This window comes from Polyodon spathula, chromosome 8 (assembly GCF_017654505.1).
Source record: "Polyodon spathula isolate WHYD16114869_AA chromosome 8, ASM1765450v1, whole genome shotgun sequence".
In the NCBI taxonomy this organism is placed as follows: domain Eukaryota; kingdom Metazoa; phylum Chordata; class Actinopteri; order Acipenseriformes; family Polyodontidae; genus Polyodon; species Polyodon spathula.
In genome coordinates, this window is record NC_054541.1 from 10003260 (window position 1) to 10029723 (window position 26464).

General features: G+C 42.3%; 1 protein-coding gene across 4 annotated transcripts in view; it reads right to left on the reverse strand.

Moving 5' to 3' along the window:
* Window positions 1-26464, reverse strand: part of LOC121319348 (nuclear receptor coactivator 3-like) — a 62399-nt gene that overhangs the window by 2906 nt on the left and 33029 nt on the right. For 2 of the 4 annotated variants that reach the window (XM_041256697.1, XM_041256698.1), the window contains 16 exons: window positions 10281-10385; window positions 9943-10103; window positions 7992-8089; window positions 6397-6571; window positions 5483-5659; window positions 5168-5251; window positions 4817-4957; window positions 4530-4677; window positions 3878-4320; window positions 2634-3622; window positions 2342-2483; window positions 2016-2204; window positions 1632-1871; window positions 1294-1402; window positions 669-840; window positions 166-471 (listed from right to left, as the gene is read on the reverse strand). In XM_041256697.1, the coding sequence (XP_041112631.1) occupies window positions 166-471; window positions 669-840; window positions 1294-1402; window positions 1632-1871; window positions 2016-2204; window positions 2342-2483; window positions 2634-3622; window positions 3878-4320; window positions 4530-4677; window positions 4817-4957; window positions 5168-5251; window positions 5483-5659; window positions 6397-6571; window positions 7992-8089; window positions 9943-10103; window positions 10281-10366 (3660 nt within the window). In that variant the 5' untranslated portion in view covers window positions 10367-10385. Of the gene's footprint in view, window positions 1-165; window positions 472-668; window positions 841-1293; window positions 1403-1631; window positions 1872-2015; window positions 2205-2341; window positions 2484-2633; window positions 3623-3877; window positions 4321-4529; window positions 4678-4816; window positions 4958-5167; window positions 5252-5482; window positions 5660-6396; window positions 6572-7991; window positions 8090-9942; window positions 10104-10280; window positions 10386-14038; window positions 14092-16111; window positions 16333-26464 lie in introns of those variants that run through there. The other 2 variants (XM_041256699.1, XM_041256696.1) reach the window with 2 other exon arrangements.

Sequence of the window (26464 nt, forward strand, 5' to 3'; positions counted from 1 at the left end):
GGAGCACAGATGCTACAAACAGGGATTGGACTGATGGCTGATTAAACATTAAATAAAACACACATGGTTCAGCTGTTCTCAAAGAAGTTAAGAATATTCATCAACAGCTGTGCTGTAGCAACATGTTACTCGTGTAGAGCAGGCCAGCAGTTCACATCAGGTTACCTGCTGGCCCTGCAGTCTCTGCTGCAGCTGCAGGCGGAGTTGCTTGGGTGCGTTCATCATGCGCGGCCTCATCATAGTGGCACGGGGGTGCATGCCCGACATGGGGAAGTTGCCCTGTTGGCTCATCTGACTCATCATGGGGTTGAAGCCTGTGGGTTGGCCCTGCATTGCGTTGCTGTAGCCAGCCGGCATCCCCATGCCCGGGGGCCCAGGATAACCCTGGCTGTACATGGGAGGCTTCTGATCCATCATCATGGCTGGGTCCTGTCCTGAGAACTGCTCCGACTGGGGGTCCACACCCTGGCCCTGCAGATGGTTACAAAAAAAATGAATGCTGCATGTATTGGTTTACTGTGTAAAAGGGGTATTAAAATACCTAACATACAAAGATCTGGACAGAGATTTTACTGGTTTAGAAAGTTGCTAGATTGAAAAGGCTGCTCTAGTCCTACTCAGCACAGAGCAGGTGCATTTGAGAGCGAGCGGAGGAAGGGTGCCCTCACCTGGCTCACAAGGTCAGGGATGCCCAGCGCCCTGTCGATCTCCTCCAGTGTCATGACATCTGTGTTGTTGAGCAGCGAGTCCAGCTGGTCCAGGAGGGCACGCTCATCACTCTGACCCTCGCTGGTGGACGGGGGCACCAGCAACTCATCCAGAGGGGTGCCAAACTGCCGTCTGAAACACACACACAGGACAAGCAGATTACTCTAACAATTCCACCTGCTCAAGAGACAGTGAGACCACTGTTCAGGACAGAGACTCCAAGGTAAGAGGGGAGATTAGGCTTAACGAACAGCAAACTTTTGTTTTAATAATTGATTTTTTTTTTTTTTTTCAAACTCAACAGTTTGAATGAGTTCTACCTTTTGGTCTACAATTTCTTTTTTTTTCCAGCATTCATTCATAATTGATTCTCTTTGTGCATTCATCCAATTTACATCAGTCTTCCATTCAACACCTAATCTTTAGTATGCCCTTAATTACTGTAATATTTTTGCTTTTCACTCCTTACAAGTAGATCAGTTTTGACAGTTAAATGCTTATTGTAAAGTCAGTAACTAAGCAGGCGGGAGCAGGACATGACTTGGATGGGAGATTTTCAAGGGCATGCCTGAAGGCGGCAGGTACCTGTTCTGCTGGCCGCTCTGTGGCCCTGGCTCCATTGGCAGCATGTTGTCAGGCCAGGAAGGAGATCTGGGAGGTCCCTGATGACTGAAATGACTCATGCCCATGTCACCTGGTAATGGAAAAGGAACAGAACGAAAATACAACCTTCAAAAACATGGAGTTCTGCTGTCCGTGTTGCGACAGATTTTATAAGTTTGCATCAAGTTAGCATCATTTTACTTCTCTAACATAAAATAAAAAAAAACAGGCAATGCTGCATTGCAGCAAAAGCTCAGCAACAGAGATGTGTTGTCCAATGGCGCAGGACACTTCAGTCAGTCAGACAGATGTTTCCTTACCCACGTCCATCAGCTGCTGCTGCAGCATTGACCCTCTCGCTGGCATGCTGTTGGACCTGCTGACCATTGGACCGCCCATCATGGTTTTGGCCATTGCAGCGTTATAGTCCATTCTTGGCCGGATCATGGAGGGGTGACCTGCAGACCCCACTGGGCTTGCATTCGAACGGGGCAAACCCCACTCACCCGATCCACCCATAGGAGAACGCTGGGGGACTCCCATCAGCCTATTAGGCATGCCTAGACAAAAAAAAAAAATCTATGTATAAATAGTACAAAATATCTTATTAAAAAAAAATCAATAGATATGTTGCGTTCTGTTGTCACCGATATGTAACAAACCAAGTGGCAGTGGTAAAGAGAGAGAGTATGGACAACACCTACCCATGTTCCCTGGAAAGTTCTCTGGGCTGCCCATTATTCGTGGGTCCATGACTTCCTGCTTGATGTGCACGGAGCAGGGAGCACTCCGCCTCCCCGCGGACCCTGCTCCTGCCATGGGCTTCCCATCCATCGACATGGCCCGCTGGAACGGGGCGCGGGGCCCGGGCACAGAGTCGGGGCTCCTCAAACCTGAAACACACCACAACACTACAACTCACATTGTGTGCACATACAAATACTTACATAATACCACACAGTATTTATCTGTACAGTAATTTTCCACAAATCATGCTCTCATTATATATAACAACGATTGAACACGTCACCAAGTCCGCTCCCATCCAGAGAAGCATGCTGCTTGCTCATCCCGTCGGCACGCCCCCCTCCTCCACTTGCTGAATCCTGGAAGAAACTTGAGCCGCTGAGGCCTCCCAGGATGGTCTCCAATGTGTCCATGTCATGACTCAACTGTGAGAGGGGACAAGCACGAAACACAGAACATCTTAATAGGACTAGGAATGGAATAAAACACCAAAAACATAATGTGTGATTGTCTGAAAGAAGGGGGGGGGGGGGGGGGGGTGTTACAAAGAGCAAGCCTTATTGACTTTGACATACCTCATCTGGGGGCTCGGTCTTGATCTTGCGCTCCCCATTCTCTGGCACAGCTGTCATGATTCCCGAGCTGCTGCAGGCACCCTGAGGGTTCTTCCCATCCAGCTCCTCCAGTTTAGGCTTGACATCCTTGGTGGCAGAGTCTTTGGAGTCATCCTTGTCCAGCAGGAGGCGCAGCAGGACATGGGCCTTCTCCTTTTTGGGGCTCAGCTGTTCCTGTTTGATGTCTGCTCCTCCACTGGAGGCAGCGAGCTCTGCCACCCCAGCCTCGTGGCTAACGCTCTCCTTGCCTGTGGCCTCAGCTGTGATCTTGGCCACTTCGTCTGGGGAGTTGCTGTTCTGCAGTAGCTTGTGGAGGATCTTGTGCTTCTCCTGCAGCATGGACGACGACGACGAGCCTCCACCTGGGGGCTGAGCAGTGGAAGAGGAGACCCCAGATGAGGAGGGGCTGGTCACGCAGGCTGCAGAATCCTTGGCTGTGGGGTCCAGCGAGGTGGGGGTGGTGGCTCCAGTGGGTCCGCCACCTACCAATGACTTTTCATCAGAAGAAGTCAGCAGCTGCAGTAGCTTCTTATTCCCCTTGCTGTCTGGCATCCTTCGCTGGGCTTCCATGGTGCCGCTGCCCACCTCGCTGCCCTCCTTGGTGACGTGGAGGTTGGCCTGGCTGTCAGGCCGGTCAGCAGTGCTCTCGCCGGGGGTGTTGTGATGGTGGTGATGATGGTGGGGATGTTGTTGATCGCCCCCGTACATGCTGGCTGGGCTTTTGGAGTCAATGTGGCCCTGCTTACACTGCTGATTCTGATGCTGTTGCTGTGAAGAGTTGATGCTGGGCGAGCTGTCTGGCTTGTGAGCCGGGGAGGAGAGGGTGGAGGGAAGGTTGTTGCCCACCCCCTCGCTAATGGCCTGCAAAGCATTGAGAGAGCTGCTGGAGAAACTGCTGCCTCCTCCCCCACCACCTCCACCGCTACCAGGAGCCATGGGCGAGTGCATGCCTGGAGAGGTAAAAAAAAAAGCCAATTTATTCAGTCAATCAAACTATCAAAACAAGAATTAGATGCCTAAAATATCTGTCCAGTGTAGCTTCTATACAGTCAATTTCTACAATTCTTTGGTACCACCTTAACTGACATAATAAATAAATAGTTTTACAAGCTCCTTTATATTATTAGAAATTGTACTTGTGATCTCTGCATCATGCAGTTAATAATCAAGGAGGGGACAAATACACACACACTACACTATCATACCTCCTGGAGAAAACTGGCTGGCCCCCATTTTGGGACTCCCACGGTTTCTGGGAGAGACCATTAGGTTTTGCTGGGATACATTCATACTTGGGCTCCCATGAGATGGACTGCTCATCCCGAGCCCATATCCTCCACCGTGGTAAGGCGATTGCTGCTGTTGGTGTTGGTGCAGCTGCTGTTGTTGCTGGTGCTGCTGTTGCATCATCCCTGGGCCTGCATGGTTCATCTGGTTCATCTGCATCATCCCACTGCTTCCACCATACCTGGAGTTCACCATCTGTCCCATGGGACTGGGTTCATTCATGCCATAGCCCCGGCTGACCCCCATGCCCATCCCCGGTCCTTGGGGGATGTTCATTGAGACAGGGTTGGGATTCACCATCGACTGGGCCCTCATACCCTGCATCATGGGGGCCTGGTTCGCTCTGTATCCATTCTGATCTCTGAAAGGGCAACAGAAGAACAGGTCACCGCCAAAGTCTCAAAGGACAAGACAAATTAGAAAGCAAGTGGCTATATGTCCTTATGCAAAGCTGGAAAAAATGGGTTAAAGTTAACAGATAACTGTTCCATCCAAACCTTTTGAAAACCAAGAGTGAATTGAATAAATCAGGACATAGCAGGTGAAAGGTCAAGTTAAAGTAGGATTTACCTTTGCAGCAGGTGGTTGGATATGAAGCACTGGGGCTCATTGGTCATGTGGTTGCGGTAAAGTTTACTTTTGGTTTGGGCCGTTACCGGAGTTCCATCGGACAAGGAGAACCGGTACAGCGGGGTCTCGGCATGGCCCTGCATGAAGGCTGCAAAGGAAAGGTTCAAAAGAAAAGTTAAAATTGCATTTATTCATTGCAGAGTTCCAATAAAACATGCAAATTTTCAGACAGAATCAGAACATTCGTCCGGGGGGGGGAATGGCCAAGCCAAATGCTGAGGACTTACCTTCTTGGTAGTGGCGTTTGTGTGACCATGGTTGTCCCTCACTGTGGTGCATGAACATCTGGATGCACCTTCGCAACAGGTCTTCCCAGCCAGGTCTCATGGAGGCACGGAGGGAGTTGGTGTCTATTTGAATCAGCTTCCCTATAAAAGAAAAGTAATGTCACTCTATATCAATACAGACTTCACCTTTCACAGATGAACTATGTCTGAAGTTTTGGTCCTCAACCCTTAAATAGCCATATACACAGTGAAACTATGAAGAGTGTTTTCAGACTGCTATAGACATTGAATTACAAAGGCACAAGCTATCAATGGGGAATTAACAAAAGGAACTAGTAAGCTGCTTCTTACCTGTCAGGTCATGGCGCGTAACGAAGTTCTCAGTTCTCTCCGCACTAACTCGTCTTGCCACACAAATCATACAAGATTGCAGGTCTGAAAAAACAAAAAATGAAAAGAGCATTCGCATGACATCATGGATCACTAGCATAATCCAGCCTTGTTTAATTCAACACGAATGCATGTAAAATAACTGATAAACATAAAAAGCAAACCCTTTTAATGCACACATTTCCGATAGGGCAGGTTAGATAATTTGCTATGCTCTTAGATAGTTCCCCTCATTATACATAATCTATACATGTCCGTGCAGTGATCGTGCTGTACCTTCTCCTTCCTCCATCATGGCCTTTGGCTGCGAAAGAGCAAAGCACTGCATGGTTTCATATCGTGGGCTCCCAGAGCCATCCTCTGAGGGGTTATGGCCATACTTCACCAGCATTCGACAGTTAAACGTGTGACTCTTCTGCCTGGGAGCCTCATTCCCCCAGGAAACTCCATTCACTGCAGAGACAAAAATGTAAAACAGGAGGTCACAAATTTAGCCTGAAAACACTAAGAAAAAATCGCTACAGTGCACAACCCTTGTCTTTTTGTGGCTGCACACCACCCAACATTGTGTTGCAATTTAACAACCCATCACTTTGGAGGCAGCGAGACCATTATATCTTGTATCATGCAGGTCTCTGTAAGTGAAAACTGAACATTCTAGTCCTTACTCTACCAGTACTACAGTCACAGCTTGCAGGTGGAAGGGGCCACATGGCTCACTGTGTTAAAATCTCCCATTTCACCTCTACAGGCACCACACCTGTCAGACTGAAGACATTTGGTATAAAAAAAAAAAAAAAAAAGAAGAAAAAAGGGACAGGCGAAGCGGATTTAATGGATGACATGGATCCCTTTACAGCAGGGGTCTCCAACCCTGGTCCTGGAGGGCCAGTGTCCCTCCTGGTTTAAGTTCCAACTATAACCTAAAATTAATTACTTGGACTAATTAAATGCTTATTAGAAGCTTAATTGGTCCAAGTAATTAATTTAGGGTACAACTGGAACACCAGGAGGGACACAGGTCTTCCAGGACCAGGATTGGAGAGCCATTCTTTAGAGGGACGCTCCCATTGCCATTGCCGGTGCTGTCCCAGTTCTGTGGAAAAGACAGGCGGACTTTGGTTAGCATTGTTGCCAATTGAGCTCCGCCACCGTCAAGAGGCCGAAGTTCCCAACAGCAGCCTCCTTACCGGAGGTCTTGGGCAGGTTCTTGTGGAACTCCTCGCGGTCCTCCTCGTGCAGGATGTTGTAGACGCTGGTGTTGATGAGCTCCTCCTGCTTGTACTGCAGGTACTGAGTCACATTGTCGGACACAAAGACGATGCTGCCATCCCGGTTCACTACGAACAAAAAGCCGTCCAGCGCCTGCAGGAAAACGAAATACAAAAGATGAGCGTTATGAACGGAGGCAGTTTTTTTTATTATTATTTTCTGCTACCCAGGAGTTGACTATGCAAGCCTAGCATAAGAATGGCAGAACAAATCTGGATTAAAGCTTACTATCTTCTGAAGCGTTCTGACACATCCTTGCGGGTGCCTTATAAAACCAATACTGGGCAATCTCAAATATAAAATGGCAGGGGATTTGTCCTTCTCAGGAATACACTTTGGAATCACAAGTATTAAGTGCCGGCATTACTGTCTCCAATCAATTGTTTCAATTTGTGCTGGTCAGCTGAATACATGTGCTTCCACAGGGTTCTCCCCAGGAATTCTGTATAGCTGGGTGGCACAGCATTATAGCCGGGAGCACTTTTAATAGTCAAATAAAATTGCCTTACCTTAAATATATAAAGACAAAGAACTTGAATAAATAAATAAACTGAATAATGAATAATAATTCACCCTACTTCGTACCCAGGCTGCACTGCTCCACTTACCCCCTGATCCTTTGCAATCTTTGTGTTTCTGGCAGAGCTTGCACATCATACCACATAACATCATGCCCACTATAACAAAGCTTCTTTCTTTTTTTGTATGCCCTGGCCCCTCTTGCTGTTCTTCCAATTCGCTTTCTACAATTTGCTCTTCGTTGACTATCACATTGCTCTTTTTTCTTTTTCATCATCTGTTTCAGATTGATAATTTCCACATTTATCATCACTATTTTTGCTTAGAAAATAAATCTGTTTTTTTAGCAGTCATTTGATGTTTCAACCGCTCAAAGTGCTTAAAACGGAAAACCCACCCCTTCAACTCTCTGACTGGTTAAATGTTAAGACGTAACAGCAACACAGCTGTCGTGTGGTTCCAAGACACTCTCCACCCACCGCACGCAAGCGATCCAGTCTGCTAGCAGCGCAATCAATCCTTATCATTAGAGGCACAGTAGCACCTGCAAGACACTCAGCAGCTCAGGGCTTTTCAGCTGGGAGGTAACAGCCTGGCCTGTCCGGCTAAAAAGGCCTGGGGAGAACCCTGCTTTCATTACGAGGGTCTGTTCCAATCGTTTCCCTTTTAGCAATCGGAGCACCGTTTCTCGGTTATGTCTTTTCACAGACATACTGTACATTAGGGCTCAATTCTGCATGTTGGCCTCAAGCTTCACTACTAGTAACCAATTACTAAAATATAACACGTTCTCCAATAAAGAAAAAAGCTGTCTGAGAACGTGCCACAAGGTGGCAATGTTCTTCAGAAATCACACATAGAATGCAAGCAACAGTGTGCTTAAAAAGAGAAATACAGAGCTGTGCTCTCCATTTGGAGCAGGTCCAGCACAAGCACAAGCATGATAACCTAGCCCAGTCTTGCAGTCAGACTTGCTGAAGGCACACAGGCTCACCTGCAGCAAGAGCGGACCCAGCGAGTCCTTGTCAATGACCCCCTGGCCAGTGGAGGACACGTCAGCCTTCTGAACATCATCGCTGGAGGAAGCTTTCCCTGCAAATTAACAAAACACACAGGCACATAGTTCCGGGTACAGAATCACTCACCTGCAACTCAATCTGAATCAAACTGCACAACTGAAGGTCGGATTTACACAAAGGTCACCTTCAACACCAAAACAATCCCATGCTGTACTTCGACATTTGCCCAACACTGTGCTTTATTAGACTGGACCCATATGCTTCCTTAGCACTCAGACTGGACTGACTGTGTAGGCATATGCCATTGTGGATAGACTACCATTACATTTTGAGCATTCATTGGGAAACTATTTTTCTGATAGGGTTCTGGACTTTCTGGAACTCCCTGTATGTAAAATATATGAACAAAGTTTTAAAAGCAAAACTTTTTAAAGAACATGAGCTTCAAGGTATAGTCTGAGAAGGTCAAGCACAGAGGTTTTAAAACACCTGCCAAAACAGCCCTATTATTACAATCTGGTGCTAGTGGCAACAGGACTTCATTTTCAATAGGCAATGCCGTTTAATAAAACATATTAAAACATTTTTTCACACAAAACCCTCAGAGGACGACGCGACAATCAACTGTACATGCCAGCCTGTACCTACACCAGACAGTGCACTGCTTAACCATACAAGACAAAGACAATAGAAAGAAAACAGGGCACCGAAGCTGAAGAGCAGCACAGGTGTCGCTCGCCCTTTAAATGAATTCAGAGACACAGAGACGATGGCATGATGACACAGGATCGCATGTGCAGCTTCACTATTCACCTTTAGTTTCTATGGCAACCTTTCTCCAGAGTCTAAGGTTGTCATATACTCTTCCCCTTCCAACCAAGGCTCTGACGATTCTAAGAATTAAACCTAAATGTTACAAATATTTCATGGGTCTAGAGCCAAAACACATGTGGCTTTTAAACAGATAAAAGAAAACTGAGTAAAGAACACAATGTTCCTTTTTTTTGTTATTCATTTGTGTTTACTCCTTCATTGGTGTAATGTATCGGTAATGTTGAACAAACCTTGAGGTTTAGCAGGACTCAAGGTTTAGGTACAGTACTGGTATTATCTGGGCATACTGACCAAAAGGAATTACACAAGTAAAACATGCAGCTGCCCTGTTAAAGAATATTTACTTAAATTATAAAACTTACTATGATGCCCCGTAATATCAAGATGGTGAATGAAGAAATTAAAAGGTTAGCTTCTGGATAACACAAGCTGGGGAGGGGCAGACAATGCTCAGTTTTTGAAATTAAAATTATTACTGTTATCGTATATTTTGTATGTTTCGTAGCACAGAATACTGGCGATTGCAATTCTGATCAATGACATGTTGGCCTGATTAAAATGGAATGAGAATTGGAAATGATTTTAAAAGGAACTGGAATTGAAAAGCAGGAATTGACCCCCGTCCTGCTTGATAATTGTATCTTAGCCCGTTTGATATTGTTGGTATAGGGGAGGTAGAAGCAGCATCTCGCTGCACTTTACTTGCATTCCCCCTTTGGCACAGTAAAGACTACAACCTCAGAATATAAAAATGGAACTGTAGATTGTTGGTATGCTGCGTTTAATTTGCATCAACAGTGTCCATGCCTTTGGTTATCATCTTCTACAATTATCAGCCATATTATTCAGCAGTGACAGAGAAAATATTCATACAGTGCTTTAGAAGTATTCAGACTTTGTATCAGTCAATTAGACAGAAATTATTACATGCAAGCATTTCAACAAAATGATCTCCAGTGTTTGTGTCACCAGAACACATATTAAACTTGCTACTGTGCGACGTTAGAACAAAACAGACAGATGTTTAAGGATGAGATTCGCAACCCGTCAAAGCAAAGCAGAGGAAATGAATGAAACACCTGTAGAAAGTACCTTGCTCTTTAATCTGTCTGATCTGTCGAACAGTTTCTTTCAGAATGGCACACTTGTCAGGCTTGACGTTGAAGTTATCGATGTCACTCAGGTTTGCTGAAATCAGCTCTGCTAGCTCCTCGATGTACTTGCTCTCCTGCTCCCGGCGCCGTTTGTCACAGCTGAAACACAACACGTCATGAATTACTTTCTACCCCGTTATAAATTAAGAGCTGCAATAAAAGCCTCGCTGCGCAATCCGAACTGAACGAAGCAAACTTCTATTTCAACAAATGATTTCGTCGCTGTCGGTCGGTCTGTAAACCCCCCCCCGCCAACTCAACCACCGGATTGCCCACCTCAAGCCTGGCGTGTCACAGGACGAGAGCTTGCGCTTTCGGTCCGAACTCAGGGGTTCCAAGGAGTTTTCTCCCAATCCGCTCATCTTGCACACATATCAGCAACTGCAAGGGAACGTAAAAAATGAAAATACAATGAAAACATTAAGAAATACCTATTCTAAATATATATATATATATATATATATATATATATAAACAAACACCAAATAGTGTGCTGCATTACAACTTGTAAATTAGAAGAAGACTGACAACACAAGTGATAACCCAGGGGTTCAGTGCAGCAACACTAGTGAAAGCACTGGTCTCTGTACTCCAGGTTGTGTTATCAGTAAGCAGATGCAACAGGTGCAAAAGGCTCGGGAAAGCTGTGCAAAATGAGCACCAAACAGAGTTTTGTTTGGATTCTTACCAACAGATAAAATATTATATTCCTGCTACTGTTGAAGCAGTGCAGTACCTGCGCAGACCAACAAAACAGCTGGCATTTCTCAACAAAGCCTGATGGCCTGTTGGCAGCAATGCCAGCCACTGGCAGCCAAGATCAGTCATTCAAAATTATCACCAACCTCCAATGTATTAACCACCCCACCCCCTAACACAGCATCTGCTTTTCAGCAATGACAGGAGTGGATTATTAGGACTCCAACAGTAAACCACGTTCCATGACAAACCTGATTAGACAAGGGCAGATCACTCCTCCAAGCATGCTTCAAGTCAAGACTGCTTTAAAAGAGCTAGAAGCAGAAACTGATATTTTGGTGGGGTTTGTAGAACATTGAATTACTCATTTAAATGTCTCGGTAGACAAGAAGAAAAGCCAGAGATTCCCTTCCACGTCTTAGTCTTTCCTAATAATCTTATTCATTCAATGCAGCCTTTTGAATTGTACAAGCTGGGAGCTTCACACACACACACACACACACACTTTGTGTAACTACACAGTTAGAATGTTGGAGTAAGCACAATTTAAATAGTGTTCCCCTATGATAAATCGACAGACACAATGTATGCCTGGTGGACCGGTGTTCACTAGGGAAGCATCAAAAAGCTACAGTGACTGTTCAGAAACAGCTGTGGTCAGGCCAGACACCCAATTTAACTTCTTATGAAATCAGACGGTGTTTCAGGGGGTATTGAAGGGTGGGGGTCGGGGGGGGGGGGGGGGTATTTAGGCAACAGTCCTGTTGGGTTGGGTCTTCCCATATCGATTTGCGTTTTAAAAAGATACATCTTCCTTTTAAGAATATAACATCATGTTGCCATTTATAATAAAATCCTTATATAATTAAACGTAGACATCACCTTAAAGGGTAAGCAACAATTTTTGCACAGATCCCTAATATTATTTACTGAAGACTATTGTTTCCGGACGGAAGTCGATAAACAAGTTCCACATCTTTCCAAGTCCTGCCATTGTTTTTTTTTTTTTAAACCGATTTCACTCTCCAGTTGGACGCATCCAGGCACCACACACAGTTTTACACCCAGAGCACAGAGATGCAGATTTTACACAGGCGATCAGAGCACCAGCACATTGAAGCCTGACTTTAAAAAAGACTGATCCTGGCATTACATCAATGGAATTGTTTAACTTACTTCATGTCATGCTCCATTTTCCTTTAAATATAAATAGTTATTTTAAAAAAATCAAGCGTTTGAAACAGAAGAATGGAGACCACTGGGCATTGTAATGGCTCAGCACTCAAATGCTTAAATCCCGCCAGTGCTGTAGTGGAAATATATCTCTTTAGCTTTCCGCATACTGTGTAAATAAAAACTTCAAGGACACAAGGGACAGCATTAGAGTAGAATGTTGTACGTCTTGAGTGACAGCTTGCACGGTTGGCTTTAGTCTCAGAAGACTTCTCCTATAAACAACCCTCCTGTTAATCAGGAGCGAGATGAGATTGTACAGACATGCAGGTGAGCGCCAACAAAACAGAAAAGAACACGTCATTAGATTTCTTGGGAGATCCCGTATTCTTTAGAATTTAAGACGCAGACCAAATTTACCACCCTCAATTTGAGGAAACACAGGAATTGTAAAAGCTTCTCTTAGAATTCCTCAGGAAGCGAATGACTTTGAAAACAGCTACTCGCAGGTACTGGATGATTCGAGATTGGGCAGAGCAGTTTTGGTTTGTCTTTTCTCGGCAGTAACTCACTTGCTGCTTGTGTACTCTGCAAAAATGGTTCACAAAGTGTATCTTAAATTCAAAAGGACTACGGTAATTGCCACTGTTCCACTGGGCAGCAGTTCTGAAACAGTTTATTTTTTATTTTAAGATTATTAATAATAATAATAATAATAATAATAATAATAATGTAGTATTACAGCAAAGTACTTTTTGATCTGTATTGCTAAGCAACTTATCTGCAAGTCGAACAGATACTGTACCATCTGGCAAATCTCTTTCCAAACACGTAGGTTATTTTAAAAAGCCGTTTAAGGATGAGAAATACACTGAATCCACGCAAGGTACCCGTTTACAGCAATTTCATTCTCCCAGGAAATGGGCCGCCAGTGTGGTTTTGTGGTTCTCTAGATTTTGGATGCTTGTGTTCTAAACTTTACTTCCACACTTCAAGAAAGGACAACCAGCAGCCGTGTGACAAGGACTAAGTGCCAAGTATAATAAGCTGGCAGCCTACGGTACATTGGTCTTACCTCAAACAGGAAGCTTAAAAACAAACCAAAAAAAAAACTCACAGTGCAAGAGACAAGTTTTTATGTATTTTTTTAAAATGTATTTACAAATGAATTGCTAGATATAGCAATATAGAAAGGCATACAGTTGTGTTTTCTTTCTACTCTACAGACTACTGGTTGCAATGGCTATTGACTAAGCTGTGATGGTGCAGGATGAAATACGCACAAGTCCCATTGAGCAAATGGTGCTCTCAGCAAGCAAATGATACCATGTATGAAGTTAAAAATGTGCTTGTCACAATTTTACCAAATCAGCATCAATTTAAATAATAAAAATAATTTTAAAAAAAGTATTTTTGTTCAATTAACATTAAAAAAGTCAAACATTTTCAAAAGAATAAAAAAAACATCCTGTTGCTAGGTAAACATATCAAAAGGGAAAGCTCAGACTGTCTGATATTATAAAAGAATCAGAAGCATGAACAAGCACCCATCTTTAAAATGGTGTTTAGAGGACTGGTGCTAGTTAAAAAAAATTCTCTCATTATAGCTGAAAAGTGCTGCTCTGCCAATTTAGCACAGCAGCCGGCTACAGTGAGCAGCAGACTCTGCTTTTCACTGTCTGGTGCTCTGTCCTGCTCTGGTGCATTCCTGTCATGTGACGTTGTGTGTGCGCTCCAGCAGGGATTTAGAGAAGACTCGCTGGAGACTTGCAGGCAGACAGGCGCGCGCGCACCCACACACACACTGGCCTGGCCCCATTTCCAAGTCAGCACTGGCTCGGAGGGAGGAGACATCTATAGTAATCTACCTTTATTTTAAATTTCTTTCATTAACAGACAGGCAGTAAGGTTCCAGAGAAGCTAAGCTTTTGCCTCATACATAATCATTGTACAAGCCACAGTGAACTGGTTGAACCAGGTAGCCCTACATTAAATTCTGCAAGTCCAAAAAGCACATTGCAATGCAGTCAACTAGATAAAAGAAGCATGTTGAGTAAAGTGAACCACTATATGTTTGTGAAGGGAGAACAAAAACAGCCTCTCTTATACACATCTAGGGTTTTTTGAAAAATCACAAGAGAAAGTGGCCCACCACGACTTACCTTCTTACCAGCATGGAACGATGTGATCAGACTTCAGAATCCAGCATTACATTCTGGAAAGAGAGTGAGAAAAACACCCAAGAGAGGATTATATAAAAAAAAAAAAAAAAATCACCGTCAGCACTTGGAGCAGACACAAACAGGTATGCTATTATGCATCAGAACATATTTTAAAACAGTTAAATGGACCGGGCGTTACAAAGAACATGCAGAGAACCTCTTTACAGCAGGTCTAGTGAGAAGCGCAACATTCAGACAACGAACACGGTCGCAAACAAGCGCCACGTTGCAACAGCAGTCGTGCATTGCAGGAACACGTTTACAGCAACATGCTTGTTCTGCGAGCAACGAGACACAGTCTGAGGGCTTTCTTTTATTCTTACATACAAGTAAGTGCAGTATGTGGGCCATGTGTGTGAGTCACTGCTTTAAAATAGACTCGCTTGACTAACCAGCCAATGGCAGAGGGAGAGAGCAAGCGGGCAGTGGAAAAGAGTAGCCAGCTATTTTCATAATCTCTATTGACCAAAAACACACTAGCAACAATTAGCCTTCTTACCCGGAGCAGCTGGTTAAAAGTGCTTTCTTTCATTATCAACAAGTGTGTCCAATACATCCATTTCATCCACCAATGCTGTTAATTAAATCTGGGCAGCTGGATCACGATTATGTAAAAAGCAGATTACCTACAGTACTACACTGTACATAATAATAATCAATTTTTACATAGCGCCTTTCATAGTGGACCACCATCACAAAGCGCTTTACAAGATAAGAGACTAGAGTGTGTGAACTATGCATCAGCTGCAGAGTCACTTACAACAAAATCTCACCCGAAAGACAGAGCACAAGGAGATTAAATGACTTGCTTGGGATCACTGAGCTGGGATTTGAACCGGGCATCTCCTGGTTACAAGTCCTTTTCTAAACCACTGGACCACACAGCCTCCTGCGTAAGTAACAAAAGTTCCTGTGTGCAGTACGTACTTGTGCAAAAAAAATATTCTAACCAGGTTATCATAATTACAGTAACTGGTTCTCCAACTTTAAAATTACACAAATACAAAACATGTATGGGGGCCTCCACTATATTCCCATTGCCAGAGATACACATTGTTGCATATCCTTAATTAGTAGGTAGAGGGATGAGACACAAACTGGAGACAATGGGCCCTTAATAACACTGAATCTCTGTATTCCAGTACTGCAGAGTTGTTGTTTTCTTTTTCCAGACAGATTAACTATGGCAGTGTGAACTGGCTCAGTTGATGGGTATTGATTGACTGTGACTCTTCTTGGAAACAACACTGTACAGTACCAGCCTCAGCCCCCCAAGCACTGCACACAGGCACACACTTCCCTGTACAGTTTGTAACATAGCTGGCCTAGACTCTGTGAACCCCAATGCTGCAGCAGTGATATGATGACAGAATATACAGTTGCAAAAGTATCCACCCCGAGTTCATTTTCTATTGAATTATTAATCTGTCAGAAACGCTACTTGTAATAGCACCAAAGTATCAGGTCCTTTTAGTTTATTTTCTCTTGTTTCAGGCTTGAATATAACGTGACTGTGTTGTGATCTCTTCAACAAGGTACCGTATAAAACATCCACAGTAAAAAGTCAATATCATAATTTGTGACAACTTGTTTATGGTCACAAGAGAGTCCACAAGAGGGAGTCATAATGCATGAAGCTGCAACTTAGCAAGAGCCAAGGCAAATACAACATTTTCCTCTTCAAGCAGCTTGTCTTAAACAGAAACCTCATGGGAACCAGGAACGGCAGTGTTGAACTGCCACTGCCCCACATATTCTAGGACTGCATAAAGTTTCACTGCAACTGTATAAGCTGTAGCAAGTAATAAACATGTGATTCAGTATATTTAAAGTACAATATGTACTGCTGGGTAAGCACTTATTTATATGCTGTATAGAATTTAAATATACAAGGAATACCATCCTTATACACAAGGTGCTATAACGTGATAATAGTTGACTGGTTTACCAGGGTTTCCAGACAATGAATTAAAAGCGAAACTCAATAAGATAGAGTAAATACAGTATCCTTACCTACAAACTTAAAACACTGGAGGCTCTGTTTGTTTGAAGGGCTGCCTGCCAAATCCTTTCCTGTTGGACCAGCTTACACCAACTGATTGTTGTTGGTATTGGTAACTCCTAAAAATACAGTAGCACTGCCGCCCGCCCCTCTACACCGTCTCCGACTTAAAAACAAAAAACTGTTCCCAAGGAAAAAAAACACCGGAAGCGTTTCAAGCAAAACTATCCCTCCCGTGTCACTTTGTTCACATGGTCTCTAACCAGTAAGCAGCCAGGGTGCTGCCTCTTCCTGGAAACCTGGTCACGGCAACACTGATCTCTCTCATTTGCATAATGTCGCTCTCTCCTCCCCTCTCTCACATTTACAAAGAGACAGAATGAACAGGCTGAGGTCCTTGCAAGGCTTTGAACTGCTGAAGCTGTACCATGTATTATCATGCAAGGCTCACCGCGTCTTTAGTGCAGGTGTAGGATTAGAAAAACGACTCTCCGTCATCGTATTACTGTACATTTCTGTATTTACATCCAATAAGAAATTTAAGAAAACATAAAAACTGTAAAAATAGGTGTGGTGGCAAGGGAGTGTCCGTGAAAAAAAAAAAAAACAGGATCATGCAAGACTAGTGAAAGGCGTCACTGATTACAGACAACGAATGATCCGAGCATGCATTTACTGCCATGGCCTGGGAACAGTTATTCTTATGGATTAGAATCGGAGACATTGCATATATGACGGCAGCCAAAGAGGTGCATTCCCTGCAAAGCTTCTTTTTAACCCTGATGTCGTTTCTAGATGAGCGAATGAAGGAACACTAACAGAGACCAGCCTTCACTTTGATATCCCTGTTTCCCAGCAGCAATCTGGCAGTCCTCTATTCTACACAGGAGTACATTTTATAACCTGTTAAATGCACAACTCCAATAAAAAACAAGGATTTGGGATAGTTTGGGATATTTTTGCAGAGAATTCCTTTGAAGCCAGTACTGCATTGCAGTGATTGAATTTTGGCTCATGAAATACATTCCAAACCTTGGGCGATTAAACCTCCCGTGTCACCGAATAGTGTTAACTAAAATTTGCCCAATTTAGAAATGAGTCTGGAGGACTGGCTAAAATGCATTTCAACTAAAAAAAAATATATATTGCTTTCACTAGCTCCAACAAACCTTCAGGAGACTTTTAAAATTCATCTCATGTTGTCACTGCTGAAAAAGTGTCTTGCTCCCTGCAACCTCTTACTACTCAGTACAGTATGTGCCATATGCAATAAATATAGAATAAAAAGGATACTGAATGCACAATGTGTTTAAGTGCCATTCAATAAACGGACAATACAGAATGTTTCTAATATATTCTACCCCCACCTCCAAAACACCAAACAGGAAACGGTATGGTATCAGTCAGCCCGTTAACTTTTTCCATTCCATCCATACGTACATAAATATAAAGCTTAACTCTCTGAACTTTCAGTGACTTTTCTTACTGAAGGCCTCAAACAACAGCAGCAGTTAGGTTAGAGAAAATGCAAATATATGCCAAGCCACAACTTGGCACCTGGGTCTTGTATTTAAAAATCTTACCACTGTGACTAATAAAAAAAAAACCAAAACTGTTAATTTCAGCAGAACACAGTACACGCTCTAGAATTGATCCAATTGAAGAAATAGTAGGCTACAGTACTGTATTTTCAAGCAATAAAGATGACACTGGATCATTTGGATTATTTTTTTTTATGCTAAATAACCAAATGTAATCATTAATCTGTAGTTAATTACCAAATATCCAACAGTAAAGGGTGCTGGATGGTTTGCAGATTACTGCATAAGAAAGTCAAATTTTAATGTCGGATGGTAACCTACTCTCTGTTCTTGTACCGGTTTGCACATCAGTAAAAAACCTCGCCACAGGGAACACTGTTTTACCACTCTGTCCTTCAGCTTCTAGTTTTGACCATAACTTTGCAAAAAAAAAAATTGCAAATAAGTCTTCTGCCTCAGGAAGGGAGGTAACAGAAGAATGGAAATCAAAACAAAATAAAATTCCCTGTTTAGACCTTTCGATTCTCAGGCAGCATCTTCTCTAGCATTTCCAGGCATGTGCACAAACATGCCTTGCATATGGCATGCCTGTGCTTCAGCCATTTGCAAATACCACCTCTGAAAATAATGAATCTTACAGTCCAAGAACCTTCTCTTCCTTCCAGTGCTATCTATATCTATCTATCTATCTATCTATCTATCTATCTATCTATCTATCTATATATATATATAAGCGCCAATAATTACTATAAAATGGTTTTCATCATTCTGTAAGGCAGTAAATACTTGCAAGCTATTATTACGCATTTTCTCGCGTATGAACAAAAAAAGCAAACTTTGGCTCAGATAGCAAATTCCATTAACAATACATACTTTGTATATTGCAAAAGGTCACCAACATTTCTGGAGCAAAATAGGTTCTATGGGTGTGATTCGCCAAATACGGCTTTACAGTATTGTGCTTCACTAGCACCACCCGGTGGCCAGATGCTTAATTGATTTTTTTTCCCACTAAGTTTGCACACGTAGTGGCGCAACGTATGGACATGCAGAACACTCTGTACATTAGCAGACTCAGATTAGGCTACCGATTACACAGTATCTAGTAGGTGTTGTATACTGTAGTGCATTCCCTATACTGCGCGCACACACACACACACACACAAGATCACACACTTCAAGGGGTAATTCAAATCTGAACATTGTCTCGTTGTACAAGGACAAGACAATAGAACAATATACTCCTGTGTTTCAGTGAATCAAACTGTAACAGATTGGGGTGGCAAGCTGAGCTTCATTAAATCGGTTATCTGTAGGGGTGGGAATTGAGAGTAATCGTGCGTTAGACCCAGGACAGTGTGCATTATTTATTTTTCTGTTGTAAATGTGCTGGCACACATAGCAGGCTACAATACACACAAAATAAACTCAGTACATTAAGAAAGACAGTGGGATAGTGAGGGGATTAACTGAATCACCCACCCCTCCCAAAGAAATAACTGCCATTTACACTCTGGCTGTAACCTGCTCATTCTGTCAAATGATTTACAAAAATAAAAATAATAATCAAATCAAGGGCTTCAATGTAATACAAGCTTTTAAAAAAAAAAAAAAAAGGGGGGGGGGGGGGGGCTCTTGAGTGGCACATCCAGTAAAGGAGCTCCACGTGGATGTGCGCGCGGCGGGTCCCGGGTCCGAATAGGTCGGCAGGGGAATTAGGTGCCGAGTGTCGCGTAGCCGTCGGAGAACCACCGGCTTTGGCGCCTGTGGTTCTGCAGTGGAGCCATTCAGATCTGTTTTGTCCTCCAGCACTATAGGTCTGGTGGGTCTAGTGCGAAAAATGCTGGACTGGCTGGAGCATGTTTCGGAGGTCGCATGTTCCAGTCGCCCTTTCCCCGAGTCTGCGAGGGGGTTGCGAGCGGTGAGCCAAGGATACAGATAATAATTGGACAAACAAAATTGAGGAGAAAAACCGGGGTAAAAAATTGGCGATGGGGGGCTCCCAAGTGGCACATCCAGTAAAGGCGCTCTGGTCTAGGTCGGCTCACCGCGTACCAATGACCCCTGTAGTCTGGCCGGGCGCCTGTGGGCTTGCCTGTTAGCTGCGTTGTCCTCTGATGCTGTAGCTCCTGGGTGGCTGCATGGTGAATCCGCAGTGTGTAAAGAAGCGGTCGGCTGACGGCACACACTTCGGAGGACAGCGTGTGTTCGTCTTCGCCGCTCCCGAGTCAGCGCAGGGGTGGTAGCGGTGAGCTGAGCCTAAATAATAATTTGGCCATTTCAAATTGGGAGAAAATAAAAATAATTGGCAACCACTAAATTAAAAAAAAAGTATCAAATGTCACACAAACCAGATCACCGTCTAGAAAAAAAGAAGTACAGTATTCCTTTAAAAAATGTTTTACTTTTTCAGCCTGGGTCTTGCCATCAAAGCAACTTCTTTTGGAATTAGGGCTAAAACTCTGCCAGAAAGACATTTGGCATCACATGTGTGTTCCCAAACGGAGCCAAATGCATGAGGCCCACTCATTTTAATTACAAACTACAAGAGTAAGGCAGCGCTCTGGAGTTTCAAGTTTAAAGAAAAAGGAGAATGTGCTGCAAATGACTTCCTGTTTTCAAAAGGATTAGAATACTTATTTAGAAAGACAAAATGAGAGAGAGAGACAGAGAGAGAGTCTTCATCACTGGGAGTAGATTGATTTTTTTAAAAAAAAAATTTTGGTACTAGGCGAGCAAAATTGTGCAGATTTATGTTGGGGAATTATTAAAAAAGATATGGACAAAATCCAAAGGGACATTGTTCTAAAACACAAGGAACCAATCATTTCAATTTGCAGGGAAGGGCGAGATCTTAGGAACTCTTTCCAAAACAAATGCAATCTAATCAATATTAACATTACTGCAATGCATTAAAAAAAAAAAAAAGTGCATTTTTGTCAATAGTTACAAAGTGTTGCCATCTTACAAAGCTCTGTAAGAGCTGAGTGAACAATATGTGACCAGAAAAGCAGGATAGTGAATCCTCAGTACAACGCAGGAAGAGATGAAGAGGTAAAGCTCCAGTAAATCCTGGAATGGATCAAGTCTGCCATGCAGCAGGAGTCTTACAATACCAACACGCCTGTTCAGTTAAGCTTCAAACCACTAAAACCTTTGCCCAGTCCATTCAAGTGTGACCTGTAAAGTGAGCAATTTTGATAATGGATATATTAACTATATGGAGGTTGATAAAACAACTGATGCCATTATAAAAATTCCAGCACTTCTGACGTTTCGCTAAAAAATAACAGCAGAGCTTGCAGATTTGAAAGAAATACTTCTGGAAGAAGATTAGAAGTGGTAAACGAGTCGCCGGACTTCTTGAAAGAGTTACTGTGCAACTATGATCCTGCTGTCTCTACTAACGCACTATGATAGTTTGCCCCTGCAAGTCCATTCACTCACCACACTGGTGCTATTGCAGGATCACAAGTACAACACAGACCGTTTCCTAAAAACATCCAGCACTCATTTCGGAAGCAATTACAGTAGTATTTAAAAACACTGAAATTGGCTTTAAATTATAGTGACACATATAGTTAATCATAGGTCACGTGAAAACAGTGAGCATGCGATTCAGCTCAGTACAGTATGTGGTGCTCCTGGCTGTAGATTGCACTGCATACTTGAAATGCACACGGTGTGCAGGCATGAGAATTGCAGTGCAGTTCAATTGAATTACTATGTTCGGGAAAAGAAAAAGGGGCTTTAACACAGTAAATGCTAAACTGGATCTAGGCATACATCACTCAAAACACAACTCAGATACAGCGTACAGCATGGATTTTATATGCATGGCACACACTCACATTATTCTGCATGCTGCTCCATTGTCTCTTGCTTGAGACAAACAGCAAGGCGGCACTGCAACAGAACCGGTGACATGTGGCAAGCGTGTGTGTACAGACGACTATTTGGGAAAGAAAAAAAGAAATAAATTTGCACTGTAAAATTTCTAAAAGCTCCCTTCATCCACAGTAAGTGTTTGCTGTCGTGAACCTCTGCCAAGCCTCTGAACCGAACAGAAGTAAAAAAACTAAATCAGTCAGTTCAGGCTTCAAGCGCAGTGATCCGATTCCCTCAAAACACATCAGAACACAGCACTTAAAAAGGCAAATGGATCTTTAAAATCATCTGTCACAGTATGTCTTTAAGGATGCCAAATTCAACTTGAAACTTGCATCTACAGTAGTAATGCACTTATTTTTTTGTTGCCTTAGATTTTATTACATGTGCATGATGCATTTTTTGGCCCTTTAAAACCTTAAAAGTTTCTAGTTTGGGGAAATTCTTTTCTGATGGCTAATGTGGAGTCTCACAGTACTGTTGTTTCAGCAGAAGGCAGAGCAGTGTCTGCACGTCACCACAAGCGAGCTTACAGCATGTCACTTCAGCTCCCATTAGTTCGCACTTTGGACTTGTCATTGAAGGTTAGATTTTATCTACAGTTAAAATAAATGAATAAATAAATGAATCGCATCAAATTGATCTGGACAGAGAAGCTGTAAAAATAGCCAAGTCACAAAACTACTGTAGCCTAGTCATAAATAAAGGTTTGTGTAGTCAAACACTTCCATTTCAACAAGTCAGATATCAAAGACGACACATACAGTGTATTGCAGGTTAAAGCATGGTGTTGTGATAAAGGTGCTATTAGAGCGTTGGTCTACTGTTCTGGTTCAAGTGACTGGGTTAGGTTCTGCACACTCATCTGTACAGGAACAAGCACTTTATACAGTAGCATTGCCACGCTATTCCTCTGTAGGGTCTGAAGTCTAGCCGAGTTTGGGAGCCGAGTTTGGGAGAGTAAACATAAAATCAACACGGTTCCAAACCCAGGCATGTTTCTGGAAAGGTTTTTTTTTTTGACTACGTGTGGTAAGGACTTTTGCTTCACGTCCTGCAAAGGTGATCTCTGTCTTTGGCATTATCAATCAAAGGAAACACCCCAGGTCTAAAGGGTCATTTTTGGCTGCATTGCCCCAACCCTTCGTGCCTCATAAAACAGGATGCTTCAAGGTATGAGAAGCCACGCATCCACAGAGTGTTTCATCAGCCGTGCAAATAAGTGTACAGAGCTGTTGTAGACCAGGCTGTATTTCTTTTTTTTTTTTTTTTTTTTTTTTTTTTTTTTTTAAGAAAAAAAAAGGAGCTATAATTTAGGGCTTTTGTTAATGATTCTCAAAATAAAAACTGAAAATGATACCTCTGTGTTCAAAATTACAGTTTTGAAACATTTGCTGCAACTATTTATAATCTAAAATTATAGGATGTGAATGAAACTGCAGCCAAGACAGCAATTTTATTCAACTGTAAAAAGGGGCCCATGTAGGGTCTACTGTAGGTTCCAATTACTGTAATAAGGTCAATCAATAAGCCTACCCACCCTGTCTGGGTTTGTTATTGATGAGGTTGTTTTCTGTGCCTCGCTGTTGCCAAGCGATCAAACACATATTGTACAGAAGGAAGCATCATCCCTGCTGTCGAGTTATTTCTACACTGCTCAAAAAAGGTAAACCAACTCAATAAATAAATAAAGGTTTCAGTTCAAAATCTATTTTATTATTTATGCAAGTCTCGGTATTCAGAGACTGCTTGTGGAAAGTCACAGCGACTAGATTTCCCTAGTTGAGGGGAATTTGAATAATTTTAAGAAAGAAAACTTATGAAATCCTACCCAATGACTCAGTTGTGTACACATGCACAGTAGTCTATATATTATACTTGGACATTTTAGCCCATATTTTGTAATGTTTAAGCAGGCCTGCATCACAAACATTGCATACTCATGAGTTCCCAGAGGTTTTCTAACGCAAAAAATAAAAAGGATAAACACGGCATTGTTTTAGAGAGACAAAGTTCTGAGCAACTTAACTCAGTCAGTTTTACAATCTGTTTCAATGTGTGTCGCCCCCGCCCGTATAGATTAATAATACAATTCTCTCGTCTTAAGCCCTAGGATTTATAGGCAAAGAATGTCAAGGCGGCTGTGTCTTTCAGGAATTAAAATTAAAATGAAAAGAACATTTTTTTTTTCCCCCTCCATTAACTTTGAAATGCAGAGCTAGAGACCCTAGGGGTCACAGTGACCTTCTCAGGACTTGCATTAAAAAGAAACTTTGTGTTCTTTGGAATTATTCAGAGCTTGCTCTGTTTAAACTCTGAAAGACGCAACATGAATAAAACTGATTACATCTTGTACAAGTTTATGCGCACATTTGATCCGGTCGCTATGTAATACTGCAAGACCGTCTTCTCAGAAGCATCGTAGGGTCAACGCAAAGAAAACTGGAACAAAGGTTGACAACATGTCTCTTAATGCAGGCAGATGTGCTACTACTGTGCAAACTGAATTTCTGTTCCCCTATTCCAACAAGTGCTTTATTTATTTACTTACTTGAATTGTACAGTAAAATACAGTTGCATTCTCTACACACCACCCTACACTGTGTTCACTGACAATCTGAACAGAGCCAGCTGTGCCAACCAAAACAAACGCTTTGACCAAGGCAAGAATTAAAATTAGTAAATTATGTTACAGTACATCAAAATCCCTGATACAGGGGCAGAATCACAGTACTTGTCAGGGCTATTGTTTACTGAACAGAAATATTGTGTATAACATTTGGTCTGTATTCCAGTTTGTTGTGTTTATACATCTCTCTGCGAGTACAGTACAGTACCCTGGAGACCAATTGTTGACATACAGTATGCACACCACTCCACAACGCAATACATTGAAAATTCCCATCTCTCTCAAACAACCAATAACTACACACACACACACACACAAACCCCGTAGGTTATGTATTGGACTGCGAGTGCTAAAAAAACTCCATAGCCAAGCAGAGTTTTTTTTTCTTCATTGACATCCGCAACAGATTGCTGCTGTCAATTTAAAATCGAGCATTTGTCCTTCCAGCTCTCTTATTCATCACACACACAGACACAGGATACATACAGTACAGAACAGCAAACAGCCAGCGTGTTTGATTTCATTATATCGCTCTCAGTCCCACCCCAAAGCATGCACAGTGAGGGGACTGCAAAAAAAAAAAACAGTCTAAATGAATCCTACGTTGATCGCTAATTTTTTTTTAATTAGAATAATTATTTTTGACAGTTTTACATCCACACTCCAGTATGTAATTGACACTCTGAGAACTGTCTTAACACTTGATTAACACAAATAGTTATTCAGTGCACAGAGACACTGCAGATGTAGATTGCTGCTTGGTACTAAATGAAAGTAAATGTGGGTGCATGAGCTAACTGTATCATCACAAATGGACAGTATTTAATTGAAATAACGCTCACTGAATCGCTAAAGGTAGTTAATTGTTGAGTAAGAAGGTTTAATTTCAAAGCATGTTATGTTTAATGAATGTAATCTTTTCCATCAGTGTAAAGTTACCAAGGGTTCTCATAAATCTTTATTTTGAATAACAGTGAAAACACACTCACAAACATCACCACAGCAATAGCAAATATGCAAGTTATTCTAACATTGAATGAGCTCACATTTCAATTGAGATCCAGAGCAGTGACCCACTGTATCACTAAGCCCTCACTAAGTAGTGCTTCATTTTATGAACAATGACCTAGCAGTAGCACAGCACACAGTTATAGCAGTGCGAGGCAATGGTTATTCCCACAAGTATAATGGTTTTGTAAGTACAGTAACTCTGAAGCCTACAGCGTGATGTGGGCGGTATTAATACTTGGGATGTTTGTGTGTATATTTTCATTGTTACTCAAGCCTTGGTGCTTGAAGTGCATTAGTGAACAAGTGTGGTTTTGAGTCAGAGAGGAGGCGAGAGAAAGTGGGATAAAAACTCTTAATAGAGTTGGTGGATAATGTTCTAAGTGCTTCAGGTTCCTAATAAAGTGGCCACACTCTCACACAGCAAACAGTAAATAAATAAAAAATTGCATCTTGCATTAGAGTGTGATGAGCCTACTTTATTTTCTAATAATTAGAAAAAACAGTATATAGACTATAGTCACATACTCTAGTAAGAAACAATCACATACCTTATATCTGGTACAGACTAGGGTGGCATAATATAATTATTAGTAGTGTTGCATATTATATTATTATTTGACAGCCTTAAGCTGAGGAAATACAGAGTCACTTTTTCAGGAACAGCGGCTTGAAACCTAGTTTGAGGCAACTTTGCTGTATCAAACCCCAAGTCTCACCTGATGTCCCATGCAGTGACCTGAAACCTAGTCTCCTGTAACCAAGTTCCAAGCCCCAAAGTGGCTTCGTGTTCCCTCAGCTTTAGAGCTTTTAGTGTGTGCTTGTATAAATCTGTGTCTAAAACTCTGTGGTTCTGTGTCACCCTCCAAGCTAAAGTTACTGTTTTCAGATTCACAGACAAAGAAAGGTTGACTCGTTTTTAGTGATCTGCTTAACATAAACATAGTGTAATAGGTGCCTCTATTGTTCAGTCTTCTTATCAATTGAAATTTGGAGCTGGTCTACAGCTACCGTAGTTCTCACAAGCAATTTATTTTTTCAGGTCAGAAAAAATGTCTTGTGGAGAACACAAACAGATGTTTACTGTAGAAACGTGTTCCTAATACTTTGGGGAGCCTGTTGAGATGTATTTGTAGACAAGTGTAATGAAGTTAGAAAAGTATAGTTCTAGCAATGTTTCATGGCACCAAACAAAAGTAATAATTGATTATAGCAACAGGGAACGCTTTGTACAGATTTCATCAGATTTCTTCAGATAGCGAAGAAATGACAGAGGCACTTCTGTAACCACTGAAAGC